This window comes from Ambystoma mexicanum, chromosome 5p (genome assembly GCF_040938575.1).
Source record: "Ambystoma mexicanum isolate Mex_15411 chromosome 5p, UKY_AmexF1_1, whole genome shotgun sequence".
Lineage (NCBI taxonomy): Eukaryota > Metazoa > Chordata > Amphibia > Caudata > Ambystomatidae > Ambystoma > Ambystoma mexicanum.
In genome coordinates, this window is record NC_090930.1 from 67,991,422 (window position 1) to 68,008,072 (window position 16,651).

A 16,651-nucleotide genomic window follows, 5' to 3' on the forward strand; every position below is an offset into this window, starting at 1 on the left:
CAGAGAGGGAAACAAAGTTACTGAATCATTTTCTCTGGCAAGAGATTCTCGTGCCCAGGATACAATGTTTCATTTTCCCTGCACGCACAATGAATGCTCAAGAACAAGGTATTCAGAAATCTTAGCGAGCGTGTTTCCAACTTCTAATTCATATGCTGGGAACACCGAAACCTTCAGCTCAGCATAGACACCATCAGGAGAGTCAGAAGAGGAAAACTACCATTCAAGATGGCAGACAGGCCCGATATTGCTTGATCCAGCCCTTTGAGCCCAAAGCAGTCCCAGGTGCCCTCAGGGAGAACAACCAATCGAAGCCCTCACCCAATTACAGGTCAAAGATATATAACCTCACTGAAATTCCCACCCACACATGGGGGTGGCACAGCAACCCGCTCCAGTGTGGGTTGTCAGAGTGTTCGGCGAGGGTTATTGAAGAAGGTTGTGGTGAGCGGTGGGAGAGTGTTGGATTGCAAGAGGATTGAGGAGGAGGTGCCGCAGGACAGAGGAGGGTATGGAGTTAAAAAGAGGAGGTGAGGTGTCACAAGAGAGGTGGAGGATGTATTGCCAGAAGGAAAGGAGATAAAGGGAGGACCAACAGACGATAAGATGGAGGAGGGATACCCCTTCATCAGAAAGAACAAGAAAGCATAACCATGTTGGGATGTCCAAAGCCAGTTTGAGGAGGTGGGAGGGTAATGAGACACCGGCAAGGATAAATAGGACAAGAAATTGTGATGGCGATTGGGCCCGAAGTGCTAACCAGAAGCGATGATGACCTGTGGACCACCCTGACCCAGACAGCAATTCTGTAGCTATATTAAGAACTCATACAAGACATCATGCCTGACCAAAAGCCTTTTCCTGCTTGAGGAACAAGGTCAAAAGAAAGGGGTTGGGTACCCTTGGGAAACCTTCACCCCAGCAGGGAGGTTGGACTGTATCACACCTATTGTGAAGAACGTGGTTTTGGTTTAGGTTTATATTTCACCCAGTTTACACGACATATATCTCAATAAAAGTTTGTAAACTTTCCTTGCTAAGTGTGCTCCTCTGTGCATCCTGTGGAGATATGCTGACAGGAGGAAAAGGTTGTAAGGAGTGGATAGGCATGGACAGTTTGGGCGTGTCAGTTTTGGAGCGTGCGGTATGCGCAGCGTGTTACTGTGTTTGGAGTTGGAGGTGCCTGATCGTTTAACTCCCCTGGCTGTGAGTCTTTCCACTCTCTCTATGTGTTGCCTGTGTGACCAGAGAAGGAGGAGACCTAAAAACACACACACCGGCACGGAGCGCGTGGTGTGCGCAATGTGTTACTGTGTTCCTGGGGCCGTCAGGCATTGAGTGCCTTGAACCCGTGATGCTGACTACTTCCTGGACTTTGATTTATGGCAAGTTTAAAGGTACAGGCTTTTTTACTGTCCCATTGTGACTTTGTGTTCGACTCTGAGCAAAGTATCTGTGTAACTCTTCTGCAAACTGCGCAGTGGGGATCCTTTAAATACTTTGATATTTCCTGTTAGTCCCCGGAAGTAAGGTGATTACTTGTGGAGTATCTGGCCCCTGTTGTAAGCATTAAACATGCCAGGCAAAGTTGTAAATAAAACTCATAATTACAACTTGAGAAAGAGAAAACCTTACGGAAAAAGCGGAGACTTGAAATGGTGAAATACGACAGGACCCACGGGGAAGAATAGCAAATCCAGGCCTGATTTACAGGGGTTACAGACGCAAGTGAGCAATCAAAATCCTCTAACTTAGGGAAAATGAGATACTTTTATTTTCCACACATAGAGGGTACTCTAACAGCGTCTTCAACCATAGATTGTGATACAGTGCAGAGACCTAACAGCGGATCTCTGTTAGATTTTGGAGACATCGATAAAAGCTATTTGTTAGATCTCTGCTACACTCTTCGTGATGCAGTGGGCAGTGGCTCTAGAAACACTGCGGCAGTGACTCGAACAGAGCAAGCCCCCCCATAGTTTGATGGAAACTCAGCGAACAGGGGAGCAGAATCTAGCAGTTTCCCAGGGCCCAGGTCAGTGCTTACCAGCCTCACCTAACTTGTACCTTGACCAAAGTCAAGGGGAAACTGCTGCAAAGGAAAATTGCCAAAATGGGATCAATACTAGTGCAGCTACGGACACGATTGATTCTTCACAAATGTCCACTGACGTGATTCACTTTACAGTGAAGATCTTGTTAAAACCATGCAGTGTTATACTGGAGGAGGTACAAAAGCAGGGTGGAATGCCTGCTTCCCTGGAGCAAAGGTTACAGAATGTAGGGGCTTCCTGGCGCATGTCTGGTAGCAGATGATGAGACCAAGGCTCCCGAAAATGCACACGAGAAAGAGCGAGTTGCAGATTCACCACCTGATTGGCAAATAGTAGAAGTGCCTGAGCCTGACCTTTCTATTTTCACGTCGAGAAGGGAGAGGCGGAAGGCGAAACATATGAAGAAACGGGGTGCATTGGCTTCAGACATGACTGCTGTAGCCCCTCCTTTACCCCACTTCCCTCCTCCCCCGCCACACCATTGAAGCATTGAAAAAGCAAAAATGAAAGCTATTAGAAGCTTAAAGTGCTTGAGGAGGTCAGCAGGAACGTTGACAAGTTGGTAAAGGGTGGTGCCATGAAACATATGAAGTAGATCTACGTCCATTATCAGAGTAGGAACCCGAGAAGGAGTCGGCTGGATGAGACGGGTGTGGCATTGAGGTTGACCCACTTGTTTTTACTCTCAGTCGAGGGCCATTAACATTCACAGATTGTTGGACCAATAGATCAGACCTTATACCATTGTGTTAAAAAGTTTGGGCCCTGAGAGTTTTATCTTCAAGTTAATCGATCTATACTATGGGAGAAATTGAGAGGGCTGAACTGGTCAGATTGGCTGGTTGCGATCTTGATTTCCCTCCATTCAAACGGGTGGGTTCGAGTGCGGCTGGAAGACGATGGCACTTTAACAAAGGTTGTTAAACTAAATAGGGGATTCAAGCAAGGGTGCGTTATGGCTGTCCTGTTATTCAATCTGTATTTTGCAGATGTACCTGCAATCTTGAACACTGTTGGTACCCCAGTGAAACTGGGATCCCGATCAGTATCCTGCATGTTGTATGCAGACGATTTGGTTCTCATGGACTGCACTGTAAGAGGGGTTCAAGCCAAATTGCAAGCACGATTAGTGTTTGCCCAGAATGATGACCTTCATATAAATATGGGCAAAACAAAAGCAATGCTTGAGGATGGATATAAAATTAATCGGGTTGCCCTCGATACCCATACGGGAAGGATTGAGTATGTTGGGAATTACTCGGGCTTGGGTTTGGAATTGGAGGAGAATGGGGATTACGTTAACATTGTTTTGCGATTACGTTAACATTATAGAGAATTAAAAGCAAAAAGCCTGCCAACTCACATATTTGAAAAGGAAATATGCATTACAAACTGCTGGTTTATCGATGAGTGCTATTCTCAAGCTTTACAACCAATATTTGTGCCCAGTAATATTATACGGCCTGGAGGCTTTGGTCATGAAGGACCTTAAATGGTTGAGCGTCTGGAGTGCGATACTGAAATTGGCACCTTCTACTCCGATGGCATACCTACGCCTGGAACTGGGTTTAGTATCATTAAGCAGCCAAGTCTTGATACGTTGAGGGAATCTGTATATGAAGTCGTGACTTCAACCACATTGTCCTCTTTTGAACCTGTTGGCAGCAAATTATGGCTCTGAACTTAAGAACCATACTGGCATTGCACAACTGAATGAGAACTGCTTTATTCGCATCGAGTGGACACCAGATTCCGAGAGGAGTACAAGTTATGAGAGATATTTTTAAGCACAAACTGGAATGTTGGGACTGGATCAATAATTATAAACATTTGTACTCTTGAGTAATTACAAATATGTGGCTGGTGTAATGCACCGCTATCTTAAAACACAAACATATTTGATGCGTAGTGCCAGCCCTGCTGTTCGTGATCTAATGTTTAGGCTGCCAATACATCAACTACCCCTATTGACAATACAAGGCCTATCCTAAAACAGTATCTAGACATTGTTGTATATGTAAATTACAAGATACAATAGAGACTGCTCGCCATGTGTTTACAGAATACAGTCTTAGGGACAACCTATAGGTGTATGCTAGGCCAATTTGTGAGTAGATATAGTCATCGATCAAAACGCTTGTATTCTGGAATTACAGTTAAAATACAGATTCGGAATCCATGCACGTTGCACTTTGTTGTTTGTGGAAAGACATTTCCAAGTACCTTGTTGCCTGAAATAAACCTATTTATTTATTCACAAATATTGTAAATTTAGGTGATTTGAAAATGTGTGTATAATATAAACCAAATTTTAGAATGAATTGATTTTATGAAAGTTGTAAAAGTTCTTATGAGCTAGATACAAATAAAGTGTGTTATTATTAAACAAAATGAAGCAATCTAGATCCATCTTCATGCAATGCCACACTGTGTGCCCAAAGGATCAGGCACTCCCTCATGTGCTTCAACCTGACAATGCAGCCTCTTTGGCTTCTGATTGCCTGATTGGTCATTACATGTGGCCAACACACTAACAAACCAGAACTATCATTTAAACTATCTGGTGTCTTTTAAGAGCTGAGTGTGGCATAGCACTCTTCTTCTAAACTCACCAACAGGTAAGTGTGTGTGGTGTCTATTATTATTAAAAGGTGTGTGTGTGCTTGTGTGTGTGAGCGAGAGAGAGAGAGATAGTCTATTATTAAAAGTAGAATTCTGTTGTCCCCGGAGAACTTAAACACTACATTTGAAAGACGATTGGAAACTTACCTCTTTGCTTTCATAAACAGAAAGTACTTTTCCATCAAAAGTGACCCACACAACGCCATATCTGTAAGGACAGAGAAAGCAAGGTAAGCAGGACAGAGGGTCTCATACACGCCCCAACATGCAGCACTAACCCAAATACCTAAATAAAGCTATGGGGATTGGAGAGCACTTTCTCAAATACTGCACATGCTCCGGTAACACCCCATGTCCTGTCACATGTTAAGAACCCCAGAAACCTCAATGTCCTTCCACATGTTTACATGCTCCTAAATCATAAATGCATTTGCTCCTGTGGGCCTGATATTTTAGAATTAGAAAAGGAGATGGTCATGCCCCAGAGTTGGGGCAGTAAGAAAATTGTGGAAGTGCCTTTAGGATGGATTGATTATGGAGAGTGTACTATCGCCTTTAGGAGAGTGCTCCCATGATGGTGGTTCGCAGTGCGACCCAGCAAACAAGGGGCGAACACATAGCTCGGGTTAAAACACCACTTTATTCCTCCTCGTACAACATGTTTCTGCCCCTTACCCTTCCAGCACGTCACTTCCCACCCCGGCCCACTCTGAAACTACAACATCTGCCAAGACATCCCCCAAACTAAACAGTTACAACATCCTTTTCTCTATTTCTTCTAGGAGTCGTCTTAGACTTATTCGTGCTTGTTGAGGCATGTGTGCTGTCTCTCTGATGTCTGTGCCATAACGTTGCACACCGGTTCCAGTTGTCTGATGAGTAGTTGTGTATGTTTCCTTGAAGACTATATCTCCCCTGTAAACCAGCTTGTTTCATTATCTTGAAGTGTGATGAATTTCTCGTGACTTGTTTTTGATCTCCCTCTGCAGTGATCATTGACTCTTTCCCTGGTGTTATGATGAGGGGACCCTCGTGGTATGCAGCTGTGTGCTTGCTGGTGTTTGGCTGTCTTACTACCATTATCTCTCCCACCTCCAATGACGACTTCTGAGCCTTTCGCTTGCCATCTGCATAGTCTTTCATCTTGTCTATTGCTCGTCCACCATTCTCCTGACGTTTGCTATCCCGTGGGTATTAGAATGCCTCGCCTTAATTTTGCGGTAGCTATGTGCAAATGTTCTGACCGAACATCAACTCTGCAGGGCACTTCCCAGTTGAGATGTGTGGTGTACTCCGATAGTCCCGTAATAATTGGCAAAGAACCGTTTCATAGGGTTGCCCCTTGAGATGTGCAAAATATAGAACTTGTTTCAAGTTTGACATAAAACGTTCAATCATTCCGTTCACCTGCGACTATAATGGTGTTATCTTGCGATGATGAAACCCCATGTATACACTGAAATGTTTGAAGTTGTGGCTCTTGAAAGGGGGCCAATTTTCTGTCTTTACTTGAAGTGAGATTCCGTAAACTGTGACGATCCTATCCAGCACCATGGTGACATGACGTCCTGACGTGGAGGCCACCAACTGGGCCACCAAGAATCTGGAATACTCATCCATGATTGCAAGCAAATATTTCCCACCTTCAATAATACACACAAACAGAAAAACTGGTTACCCCTCTCTCTGTCCATATTATGTTAGCTGATTAGCCAAACAAATTTCTTCCACATTTCTCCACTATGAAGCATACATGAAGATTGAATATTTCAAAACATTTGCATTTTATTTTTCACATCAAAAATGTTTTTATACTTTTTTTTACCAACACAAACAGTGTGGTTTTAAAGTAACAATAATTAAAACAATGATATTAGAAAAAATGGTCACAATTTATTTAAAGATCACAAATTAAGACGGGCAATCAAGGGTTAAAAAAACATTTGATGGGGTAATGAGAACAAAGCACACAAAAGTGAGAGAAACAGAGGAAAACATTAAATAGTCTCTGTTTTCTCAATTCTCAGAAAGGCATTAGTGTCTATTGTACTGATCTAGCACCGTTTCAAAAATCCTGCTTTCTCCAGATTTCATCATCAATTTCTGTTCCACGAAGCATAAAAAACAACAAGACTTGTTATTATTCCAGTCTTACAAGATCGTCGACATGTTTCGTCCCCATTTCTTAATGAGACACCATCTCTGATGTCATTTCTAAGTTGTTATACTGGCCTTCCTGAGGACATAAATATTTTGAAGTTGTAATGCATAACTCTTCTATACCCCCATGGTATAAAAATGATCGCACTATAAATGATAAAAAGACACAAAGTCACATTTTTATTGTTCATGGCGTGATTCATAATTCAAAATAAGATGGTGTGTATTACATGCAAAGACTTAACAGCCAAATCAGTCTCTGTTCTGCCATAACACATGGATATGAGCAACTTTCTACTAATTTCAAAGTATGTAGAAATTTCAAAACTTCAATTTTATCTTGACTTAATCTATTTTTTCACCATTACATTTTGGCGAGTCATGATGCACCACTATCCTCAGAGTATCATCCCATTTTTAAAAACAAACAAAAAACCCACAGCTCATTTTTATTACCTTACAAGGTTCCGTAATATTCTTAAAGGAAAAGTAGATAATCCTGATTCTATTAATCACGGGTTGTGATTCTTATGTGTGACTTGGTTTTTGTGGTGTGTTTGCCAGCCTTTGTTTCTTTCACAGCTAAAAAGAACGAAAGTGAAGTGTTAAAAAGAAATGCTAATAAGAAGCACAACCCGTGATTAATAGAATCAGGATTATCTACTTTTCCTTTAAGAATATTACGGAACCTTGTAAGGTAATAAAAACGAGCTGGGTGTTTTTTGTTTGTTTTTAAAAATGGGATGATACACTGAGGATAGTGGTGCATCATGACTCACCAAAATGTAATGGTGAAAAAATAGATTAAGTCAAGACAAAATTGAAGTTTTGAAATTTCTACATACTTTGAAATTAGTAGAAAGTTGCTCATATCCATGTGTTATGGCAGAACAGAGACTGATTTGGCTGTTAAGTCTTTGCATGTAATACACACTGTCTTATTTTGAATTATGAATCATGCCATGAACAATAAAAATGTGACTTTGTGTCTTTTTATCATTTATAGTGCGATCATTTTTATACCATGGGGGTATAAAAGAGTTATGCATTACAACTTCAAAATATTTATGTCCTCAGGAAGGCCAGTATAACAACTTAGAAATGACATCAGAGATGGTGTCTCATTAAGAAATGGGGCCGAAACATGTCGACAATCTTGTAAGACTGGAATAATAACACGTCTTGTTGTTTTTTATGGTTGATGGAACAGAAATTGATGATGAAATCTGGAGAAAGAAAGATTGCCTTTCTGAGAATTGAGAAAACAGAGACTATTTAATTTTTTCCTCTGTTTTTCTCACCTTTGTGTGTTCTGTTCCCTCTACCCCATCGAATGGTTTTTTATCCCTTGATTGCCTGTCTTAATTTGTGAACTTTCACAAAATTGTGACCATTTTTTCTTATATCAGTGTTACTTTAAAACCACACTGTTTGTGTTGGTAAAACATGTATTAAAAACATTTATGTGAAAAATAAAATCCAAATGTTTTGAAATATTCAATATTGTTTCACGTATGCTTCATGGCAGAGAAATGTGGAAGAAATTTGTTCGGCTAATCAGTTAACATAATATGAACACAGAGAGGGGTAACCAGTTTTTCTGTTTGTGTGTACAATTTGGAATTTTTCCCGGTCTAAAACTGGTCCCCCAGTAACACAAAAATAGGAAGAATACCCAATTCTCAATTCTACCCTCAATAAGTCCCAAAAATCGGCCGCGACCACCTCCCAGACTTCTCTTGGAAGTTCTGACATGTTCAGCGGTTCAGGGTGTCAGGTGGGTGTGATTAGATAGCATGTGGGGCAGTCCCGCAATCATTGAGTCAATACCGGGAAACCACACTTTTTGTCTCAACATCTTGGTGGAGACAATACCTCTGTGCTATGTCCAATATCATCTTCCACAGTTGGGTGGGTATGACAAATTTGTGGCCTTTGAGCAGCAAGTTCTCCGCCAACAACGCTAGTTCTTCCTTGTCATGAAGCATGCCCTCAATGTCTCTTTTTTTTTTTTTTGTAAAGCGTCATATGCCCGTGAGCCTCAGAGCGCACATAAAAGATGAACAGGTGTCAGGTAGCAGAGGGAAAGCGATCAGGGGAGATAAAAAGGATACCAAGTTCAGCCTGGGTTGAGGTTGAACAGGTATGTTTTTATTTTCTTCTTAAACAGTGCCACGTTGTGAGCCAGGCGTATGTGCCCGGGGACTGAGTTCCATTCTAGTGCCGCCTGGATATTAAATGAGGTCCCTCCAAAATGTGCCATCTTGTGTCTGGGCTGAGCAAGAGTGGAGTAAGCGGAGGAGTGGAGCTGTCTCCCTCCTGTGTGGGATTTCACTCGATTGATTAGATTTATAGGACAAGCATTGGTGCAGCATTTAAATGACGTCAGGATCTTGTGAGTGATCCTGTGTTGGATTGGCAACCAATGCAATGTCCTCCTGGCATCGAATACATGCGCACATTTTGGCATACCATGGATGGCCCGGACTGCATTATTCTGAGCAACCTGCAAAGCTTGTATGTTTGAGTGTGTTGTACCTGCTAGAAGGCTATTGCAGTAGTAGAGTCTGGAATTTACTAGTGCAGAGGAAAGCAGTGCACAGTTCTTGGCACTAAGAAATGGGCGGATGTAGTTTAGCAGCTTGGTAATAGGGCCACAAGAGGATCGAATGTAGGAGACGTGCGGTCTCATGGATAGTTCATCGTCCAAAACAACCCCCAGTGTCTTGACTTTCTTGGACACCATGATGATATTTACCCGCGATGCAGAAGTTGGCATAGGCCGGGGCCAGTTTACCAAGACGGGCTCTAGATGCCACGATCAGAAGCTCAGTTTTATTACAATTCAAGCCAAGTGCATTGCTTGCCATCCATGCCAGGGTGGCGCTGTAGATTTTAGTAATGGCAGCCAGATCCTGCTCATTCTTCCTGCTGAACTCAATGACAACCTGACCTGAGTGTCATCGCCACAGTTCATATGCCCAGGGCGTCCAGCAAGTCCAGCAGGAGCCTGATTTATATGTTTAACAAGGTGGGCGACAAGCAGGAACCTTGAAAGACGCTGCATGTTTGAAGGACGTGGCGGGAGCTTTCTTCACAAACAGATACCTGGGCGTTCCGAGGGCGGAGGAATGAGGATATCCACTGGGATGCTTGATCATAACAATTTATGATCTCCCCAAGCCCTGTCGCCAATAGGGAATGATCCAACAGGTTGAAAGGCCCAGAGAGGTCCAAGAGCTTCAGCAGGGTAGGATGACCTCTATCCGCTATGCCAGCCAAGGTGGATTTAAGATCTAACATTGCGTGTACCGTCCCGTGCTGAGCTCTGAAACCAGATTGACCTGAGCCTCCTTAAGAGACGATGGAACCACACCATCATCAAAGGAAAGATTAATGAGTTTGGTCATCCAGGGGGCCAATAGCTACAGTGAGTCTTTAATGACATCTGCCGGACAGTAATCACCAATGCATGAGGTGGGTTTGAGATCTCAAATGACCTTGGTGACTTGTTCCTCTGAGTATTGGGAGAAGTCAAAGAGGGGGATTTTGTTAGGAGCAGGGGTCGGGTCCTGAGAGACGTTCATGTAAGTATTGCATCCCTGTGACGAAGTCTGAATGTTGCTAATGGTCTGTCTGTGGACTGCAATCTTGGCTATGAAACCATTGTGAATTTCCTGACACCATGCAGAGTCCTTTGTTAGGTCTTCGGTGGTGGAGGGGGTTGGAGGGATTCCTGAAAATCGGCTAGAATCTTGAAGAGTCTGCTAGTATTCGAGCGTGCGTTGTTAATCATGTTATTAAAGTAGGTAGATTTGGAAATAATAATGGCTGTTTTGAATTCCTTCACTGCTTGCTTGTAATGCGTTAGTGTGGCTGGGTTAGGGTTCTTGAGCCAAGCTCCTTCTCATGCTCTCTTTGTCTGTCTGATGCCAATAATGTCATCATAGAACCACGTATTTTTGTGTGCCTCAGGTTTGATTATTTTACTTTTCAATGGCGCCAGGACTGAAATGACCTGTTTTATGGATGTGTGAAGGTGTTCCATAAGGTGGGAGGACTCTGAAAAATTGGTAAGTGGCTTGAGGCTAGATGATAAAAGGGCAGTAAATTTGGCAGCTGTGACGTTTTTAAAGTTACATGACCATTTTTTGAATTGTGATATTCATTTTTGCTGGTGGTGCAGGATGGCGTGGATCAAAAAATGATAGGACCAAGCACACACGGCGCGACTTCGAGGTGTGACACAAATGACTTTTGAGATACCAACCAGTCAAGCGTGTGGCCACCTGTGTGTGTGGCCTCCTTCAACCATTGTATGGGTCCTGTGGAAGTCAGGGAGTCGATGAGTGAGGAAGCCTGTTGGTCTGAGGGATCATTCGCCCAATGATTGAAATCCCCCATGATAATCAGTGCGTTTTTTGATTTGGTGATGTGAGTGAGCAGCTTTTTCCTCAAAATGTGGCATATCTCTTGGGGGCCTATAGAGGGTCAACACACTTAGGGAGGAGTTTGCTGAGGTTTTAACCTTGATCCATAGTAATTCACAGTCATCTGGACTGGTGTGGGTAAAAGTGTAACAGTCGAGATGCTTTTTGCACACCTTCCGCTTCAAGGCGACTCCTTTCCGTTGCCCTCCTCCATTTTCCTGACCGTAGGCCTTCAATTACTATTTGACACACTATGTCTGCATCAACTTCTCCTGTCTGAATCTCGTGGGTTCAATCCCTTGAGGAATGGCCTGTTAAATCGGATACTTGATGGTTCTGGAGTGTCGTCCACTATTGGGTGTCTCGACAAGAAGTCTGCTTGGTTGTCATTCTTCCCTGGCCTGTGAATGATCTCAAAAGCTTAGTCCTGTAGTATCAGGCCCCACTGGGCAATGCACGGGGGTATTTTGGACTGTGGGTTGCCATATACGGACAGTAGCGCTTAGTGATCTGTGTTGATTTAATTTTGAAAGGTTTGCTGTATAAAAATAAATGAAAATGCTCAGAGGCCCAATTGACGGCAGGCGCCCTTCTCCCACAGCAAGTATGCCTGTTCGGCCTTGGATAGGCTTCTACTTGCGTAGGAGACGATGGGTCTTTGGGTTTAGTTGTCTTTGTCCTTCTGCGCAAGTATCGCTCCCAGTCCCACCGGGCTAGCATCTACAATTAATTCAGATTCCCGGTCGGCATCAAAATATGGCATGTTTTCGGCTTGTGCAATGCGTTGTCTGATGTTCATAAACGCCTGCTGGCACTCTGTTGTCTAATTGAATGGTACATGTTGTTTGGTGAGAGCATGTAATGGTTCGCTAATGGTAGCAAAGTCTCTTATGTACCTTGTGCAATACCTTGCGAGTCCTAAGACTGACCGGAGCTCAGAGACACTCAATGGGTCTGGAGTCATGCCGTTTTCAGAAAATGTGTCCAAAAACCGTAGCGGCCTCTTTTCCGGAACTCACTTTTCTTTATTGAGCATGAGGTTTGCTGCCTCATGTTTCTCCACATCTGTGCCGAATACCAAGATATCGTCACTATAATTTATACAGTGCAGGATATGTTTCATCTCATTGTGGATTTCAGCTTGGAATATTTCTGCCGCAGAGGACACCCAGAAGCTTAACCTTTTATATCTGTAGAGTCCCAAGTGTGTTGTTAAAACTGTGATATACCTGCTTTCCAGCTTAGTACTAGCTGATGGTATCCCTCTTGCAAATCAAGCTTTAAAAAGACCTTAGCTCGGTTTAGTAAATTAATCATATTGGTGAAACGTGGGGCTAGATGTCTCTCTCTTTCAATGGCATGGTTCGCCATCTGCACGTCTAGACACAGGCGAATAGCTTCAGACCCTCTCTTGGGGACAATGGGGGATACCCATGTTGTGGGGCCCACGGCTGCCTCTATGATATCTTGTCGAGGAGCCTGTGGAGTTCCTCTTCGGCTTGTCGCTGGATATTGAGGGGTATGCCGCAGTAATGTTGAGCCATGGGTCCAAGGTTTTCATCACCCATGTCCACTGCTGTTCTGAAGCTTAATATGCATCAACATTTAGTTGAGGTGTTGATTACGTGGATGGGAACACCCTTTTCTTGCGTTTTGTATCTGCATTTTGTATCTGCATTGGGCGTCAAACTGTCCAAAAGATTGTTGTTTTTTTTTGCCCTATAAAGGTTATATGTCCACACTGGTCGGCCGAAGGTGGGGCATATGTTGCAGCGCCTTGTATACCTGTTCACTGATAACATTTTTTTTTTAATTTCTTTATTTTTTTTTTTTAAACAACAACAAACACATAACATGCAAACAACTTTAACATAGATGGCTTATTGGCACTTCTTGCGGATCTTGTCTTTCCATTGTAGTTTCATAGTTTCCCCAGCGACCTTATCAGTTCGGTCTGGACCTCCCGTGGAGTCGGGCACCAGGTCTGGTACGCACAATGTTCTATTCTTGGGCTTCGTGCTGGCCTTACTATTTCACCTACGGATCCTCTATTTCCGAGGGATCTTCAGAGTTTCCTTCCTCCGGGTGGCCAAAGAGGTCTTGTATTAGTGTGTTCCAGACAACTTGTGCGCAGTTTCGGCTTCCCCTCTTGTCACTGGTCTTGTCCACACCACTGCTCTGCCTGCGCCCACTTCTGAAGGTCTGAGCACCATGCCTCCACACGCGGGCCCTCCTTTCACTTCTGTTCACTGATAACATTAACTGTGGCGTCAGTGTCTATAAGGAACTCAGTCGGCTTCTCATTTAAGTTCAGTAGCAATGTGGGGCTGTTGTCAGTTGTTGTTTTGTTCCCTAGTGTGAATAAATAGCCCTTCTTCCTCTGCTTACCTTCAGAGGAGTTCACCTCTGTTTTAGACTTGGACTGCTCCACCATGTGTCGGATGTGTCGTTTGGTGCGTCATTCTGGTCGTGCTGCGGCTCCTTGATATCTCCTTCTCTTTCTCTCTGCTCTCTTTGTGGCCTCTCCTCTCCTGATTCTTGGTCCTTTTTTCCCTTCTCTCTGTTTTCCGTGAATCTGAGCTGCGATCTGTAATGGTTGGGTTGCCGTCATGTTGCTTTTCACTCTTGGGCGACTACCCGCTCCTTATCCTGTCTCTCTAGCAGTGCAGCATACCAATTTGAAATGCCTCTCCTCTCCGCAAGCATAACACCTTTGCCCAATTGCCGGGCAGATCCCTTCATATGAGAATTCATATCCGCATTCGAAGCAAAATTGTTCACCTGGAGCCCTTGGTTCCCTCTAACAGGTGGACGATCTCTGTGTTGGTGGAGGGCTCTTTGGGACTATTGAAACTTTTTACTTGAGCTTTTACCGCCAGCTCTGTCCTTGCCAACATTAAGATTTCTTCCAACATCATGGATTTTTGCAGCAACTTGCGTCGAAATGATTGGGATTCACACCATGCACTGATCTGAGACCTCAGTGCCTCCGTATTTGAGTAGTTTTCAAAGTCACACAGTTTCATTTTCGTGAGCAACGTCATAACAAAAGCATCCATGGATTCTCCCTTCAACTGCTTGGTACTGTGAAATAAGTGCCTTCCATAGTCCACATTAGTATGCGGAGTGAAATATGGGGCCAATACCTCCTTTAGATCTTGAATAGTCTCAATGGAGTCTGCGGGCAACTCATCTATGATATCCCTTGTGGTTAGCCCTACCATTTATTTCAGCAAGTATGGCTGTCGAGCATCTTCTAGAGGTCCTCCGGCCCCAACATATAGATCAAAGTCCCTGATCCACCTTGACCATCGTGGTTCCATATTACTCCTGGCAATTGTACTACGATTGTACTGCGAGTGAGTCGTGGATTCTGGGTGTGCCCTCTGTCTGTGGGGTTATCAGGACTGTGCCAGGAATTTCTGGGTCAGACATGATGATTCTGTGATGTCCTTCCAAGGGAGATTTAGCACAGCACTCTCACTGCCACCTTCTACCAGCCTGGATCCTGCACTGCTGTCTTCTTTAGACTAGGAGCGGCCGCCTACATGAGGCACGAGCACCGCTGACCTGGTCCCTGTTTCAACGCCCTTGGTTGCACTCACCTCTGCGTTGCCGGGATGGACATCGTGGAGCACCATAGCTCAGGGACTTCCTCCCCCTATCCTCCGACAAGCAGACACACAGTCGGGCTGTGCTTTGCACGCCCGCGGTCAAATATGCAGCCGGTCGCGCGGGGCGGCACCACTATACTATCCCTTTTAGGAGAGTGCCATTTTGATGGCAATTCGCAGTGTGACCCAGCAAATAAGGCGTGAACACAGAGCTCGGGTTAACACACCACTTTATTCCTCCTGGTATAACATGTCACTGCCCCTTCCCCTTCCTGCACGTCACTTCCCAACTCGCTCCCCAGGTCCCGCCCTCATCCCAAACTACAACATCTGACATGACAGAGAGGCCTACTATTCTGTTGCAAATACCAAGACAAGGGACTACATTTGCTGGATTGCTCCACCTGCTGGATTGGGTAAAGAGTCAATGCACCCAATGGGAGCAATGATGGAACACAATAGTGGTGACTCGGTAAATAGCCCTGGAACCATGGATTACAAGTAAACACATGTATAACTGATCTGGCAGAAATAGTTCACCTGCTTAGTGTCTGAAAGATGTCACCCTCCCTACCTGATACCCACACAATCTTGAGTCATCCGGCATTTAAATTTGGTAACACACAGTTATGCCTAAATACCAAAGTGTGGGTCATGTGAGAAACCAAAGGGTGTCTGGCCTACTAGCCCCCAGCGATCTCTCTCTCAGGTGGCCAGGGTACGGCCATCGACTTTGGATCCAGACCCTAGGGGTGGACCAGTGTGGGAGGATCACCTTGGTGAGGGGTCTTCAGGGAGTGGGGGTGAGGCGAATGGTGAGACGCGGTATTCCCCCCTTTCCCGTACACATGACCCATCCTATTTTATAGGATTCTATAATGTCCCATCTTCATCCCCCCCCCTTTCTACACAAACACTGGGCCGAGGAAGAGGACGACTGAGAGTAAAGAGGCTAACCCTTAAATATCTCATTGGACATGTCCCACTAATCGGGTCAGACAAAGTCAGGCACTTGACTTTAAGTGCATGCATCTGATACCAATTAGCTCTCCTCACACGGATAAAAGGGGGAACATAGAGATACACTCTGAGCAAGGTGGAACACGAGCAAGAGAACTTCCGGGGGGAAGGAAAACCTACTGGAGCAAAGTGACAAACTGAGGGACGAGAGCAAAGGCTAGAGAACCCCAAGAGTTGCCTTCAGGAGGTTGTTGCCTCCAAAAGGCTGTGAAAGTCATGTGGAGAAGGCCAAATTCCCGACAAGAAGACTGCATTGTGTTTCAAGGACGCGACCCTCCCCGGTGAATGGCAGCGATGGGGAGGCAAGGCCAAGCAAGTGGCATTAACCTTGATTCGTGAATTAAAAACTGCAAAGACAAGAAAGAAATGTTCACAGCCGGTGAGTTGGCAAGCAACATGAAAGACCGGTGCGTGTTAAGGAAAGATTGAAGTTGCAACAGTACATCACACAATTGAAGGCTAGATGTATGTGGATGAGACGCAAAGGAACTTTGAACTTTGTGATGAACTTTGAATTACTGATAGCTGTGGAACCAGCGATACTGAGTAGCAGTGTGATCCGGTGAGAGGAAGTTGCCCACTTGAAAGTCTATGTAAAAGGTGAAAGGTTTTTGTTTTGCAGCGATAAAGTGAATGAACTACAAAAAGCGAAGTGATCAAAATTAAACCCGGGAAAAGGGGGTTGGGAGTAAAAAGGTGAACGTTGGATATTTGTGCTTATGACAGAGAACTACCAAGAGACCTTGGGGCA

At 44.2% G+C, this 16,651-nt stretch overlaps 1 protein-coding gene across 3 annotated transcripts in view; it reads right to left on the reverse strand.

Annotated features, from left to right (window-relative positions):
* LOC138480733 (arf-GAP with Rho-GAP domain, ANK repeat and PH domain-containing protein 1-like) overlaps positions 1-16,651 on the reverse strand; it is a 691,830-nt gene that overhangs the window by 408,113 nt on the left and 267,066 nt on the right. For all 3 annotated transcript variants that reach the window (XR_011274121.1, XM_069612452.1, XM_069612453.1), the window contains one exon: positions 4,824-4,884. Coding sequence is in view for 2 of the 3 variants with exons in the window: in XM_069612452.1 (XP_069468553.1) it covers positions 4,824-4,884 (61 nt within the window). In the remaining variant the exon portion in view is untranslated. The remainder of the gene's footprint in view (positions 1-4,823; positions 4,885-16,651) is intronic.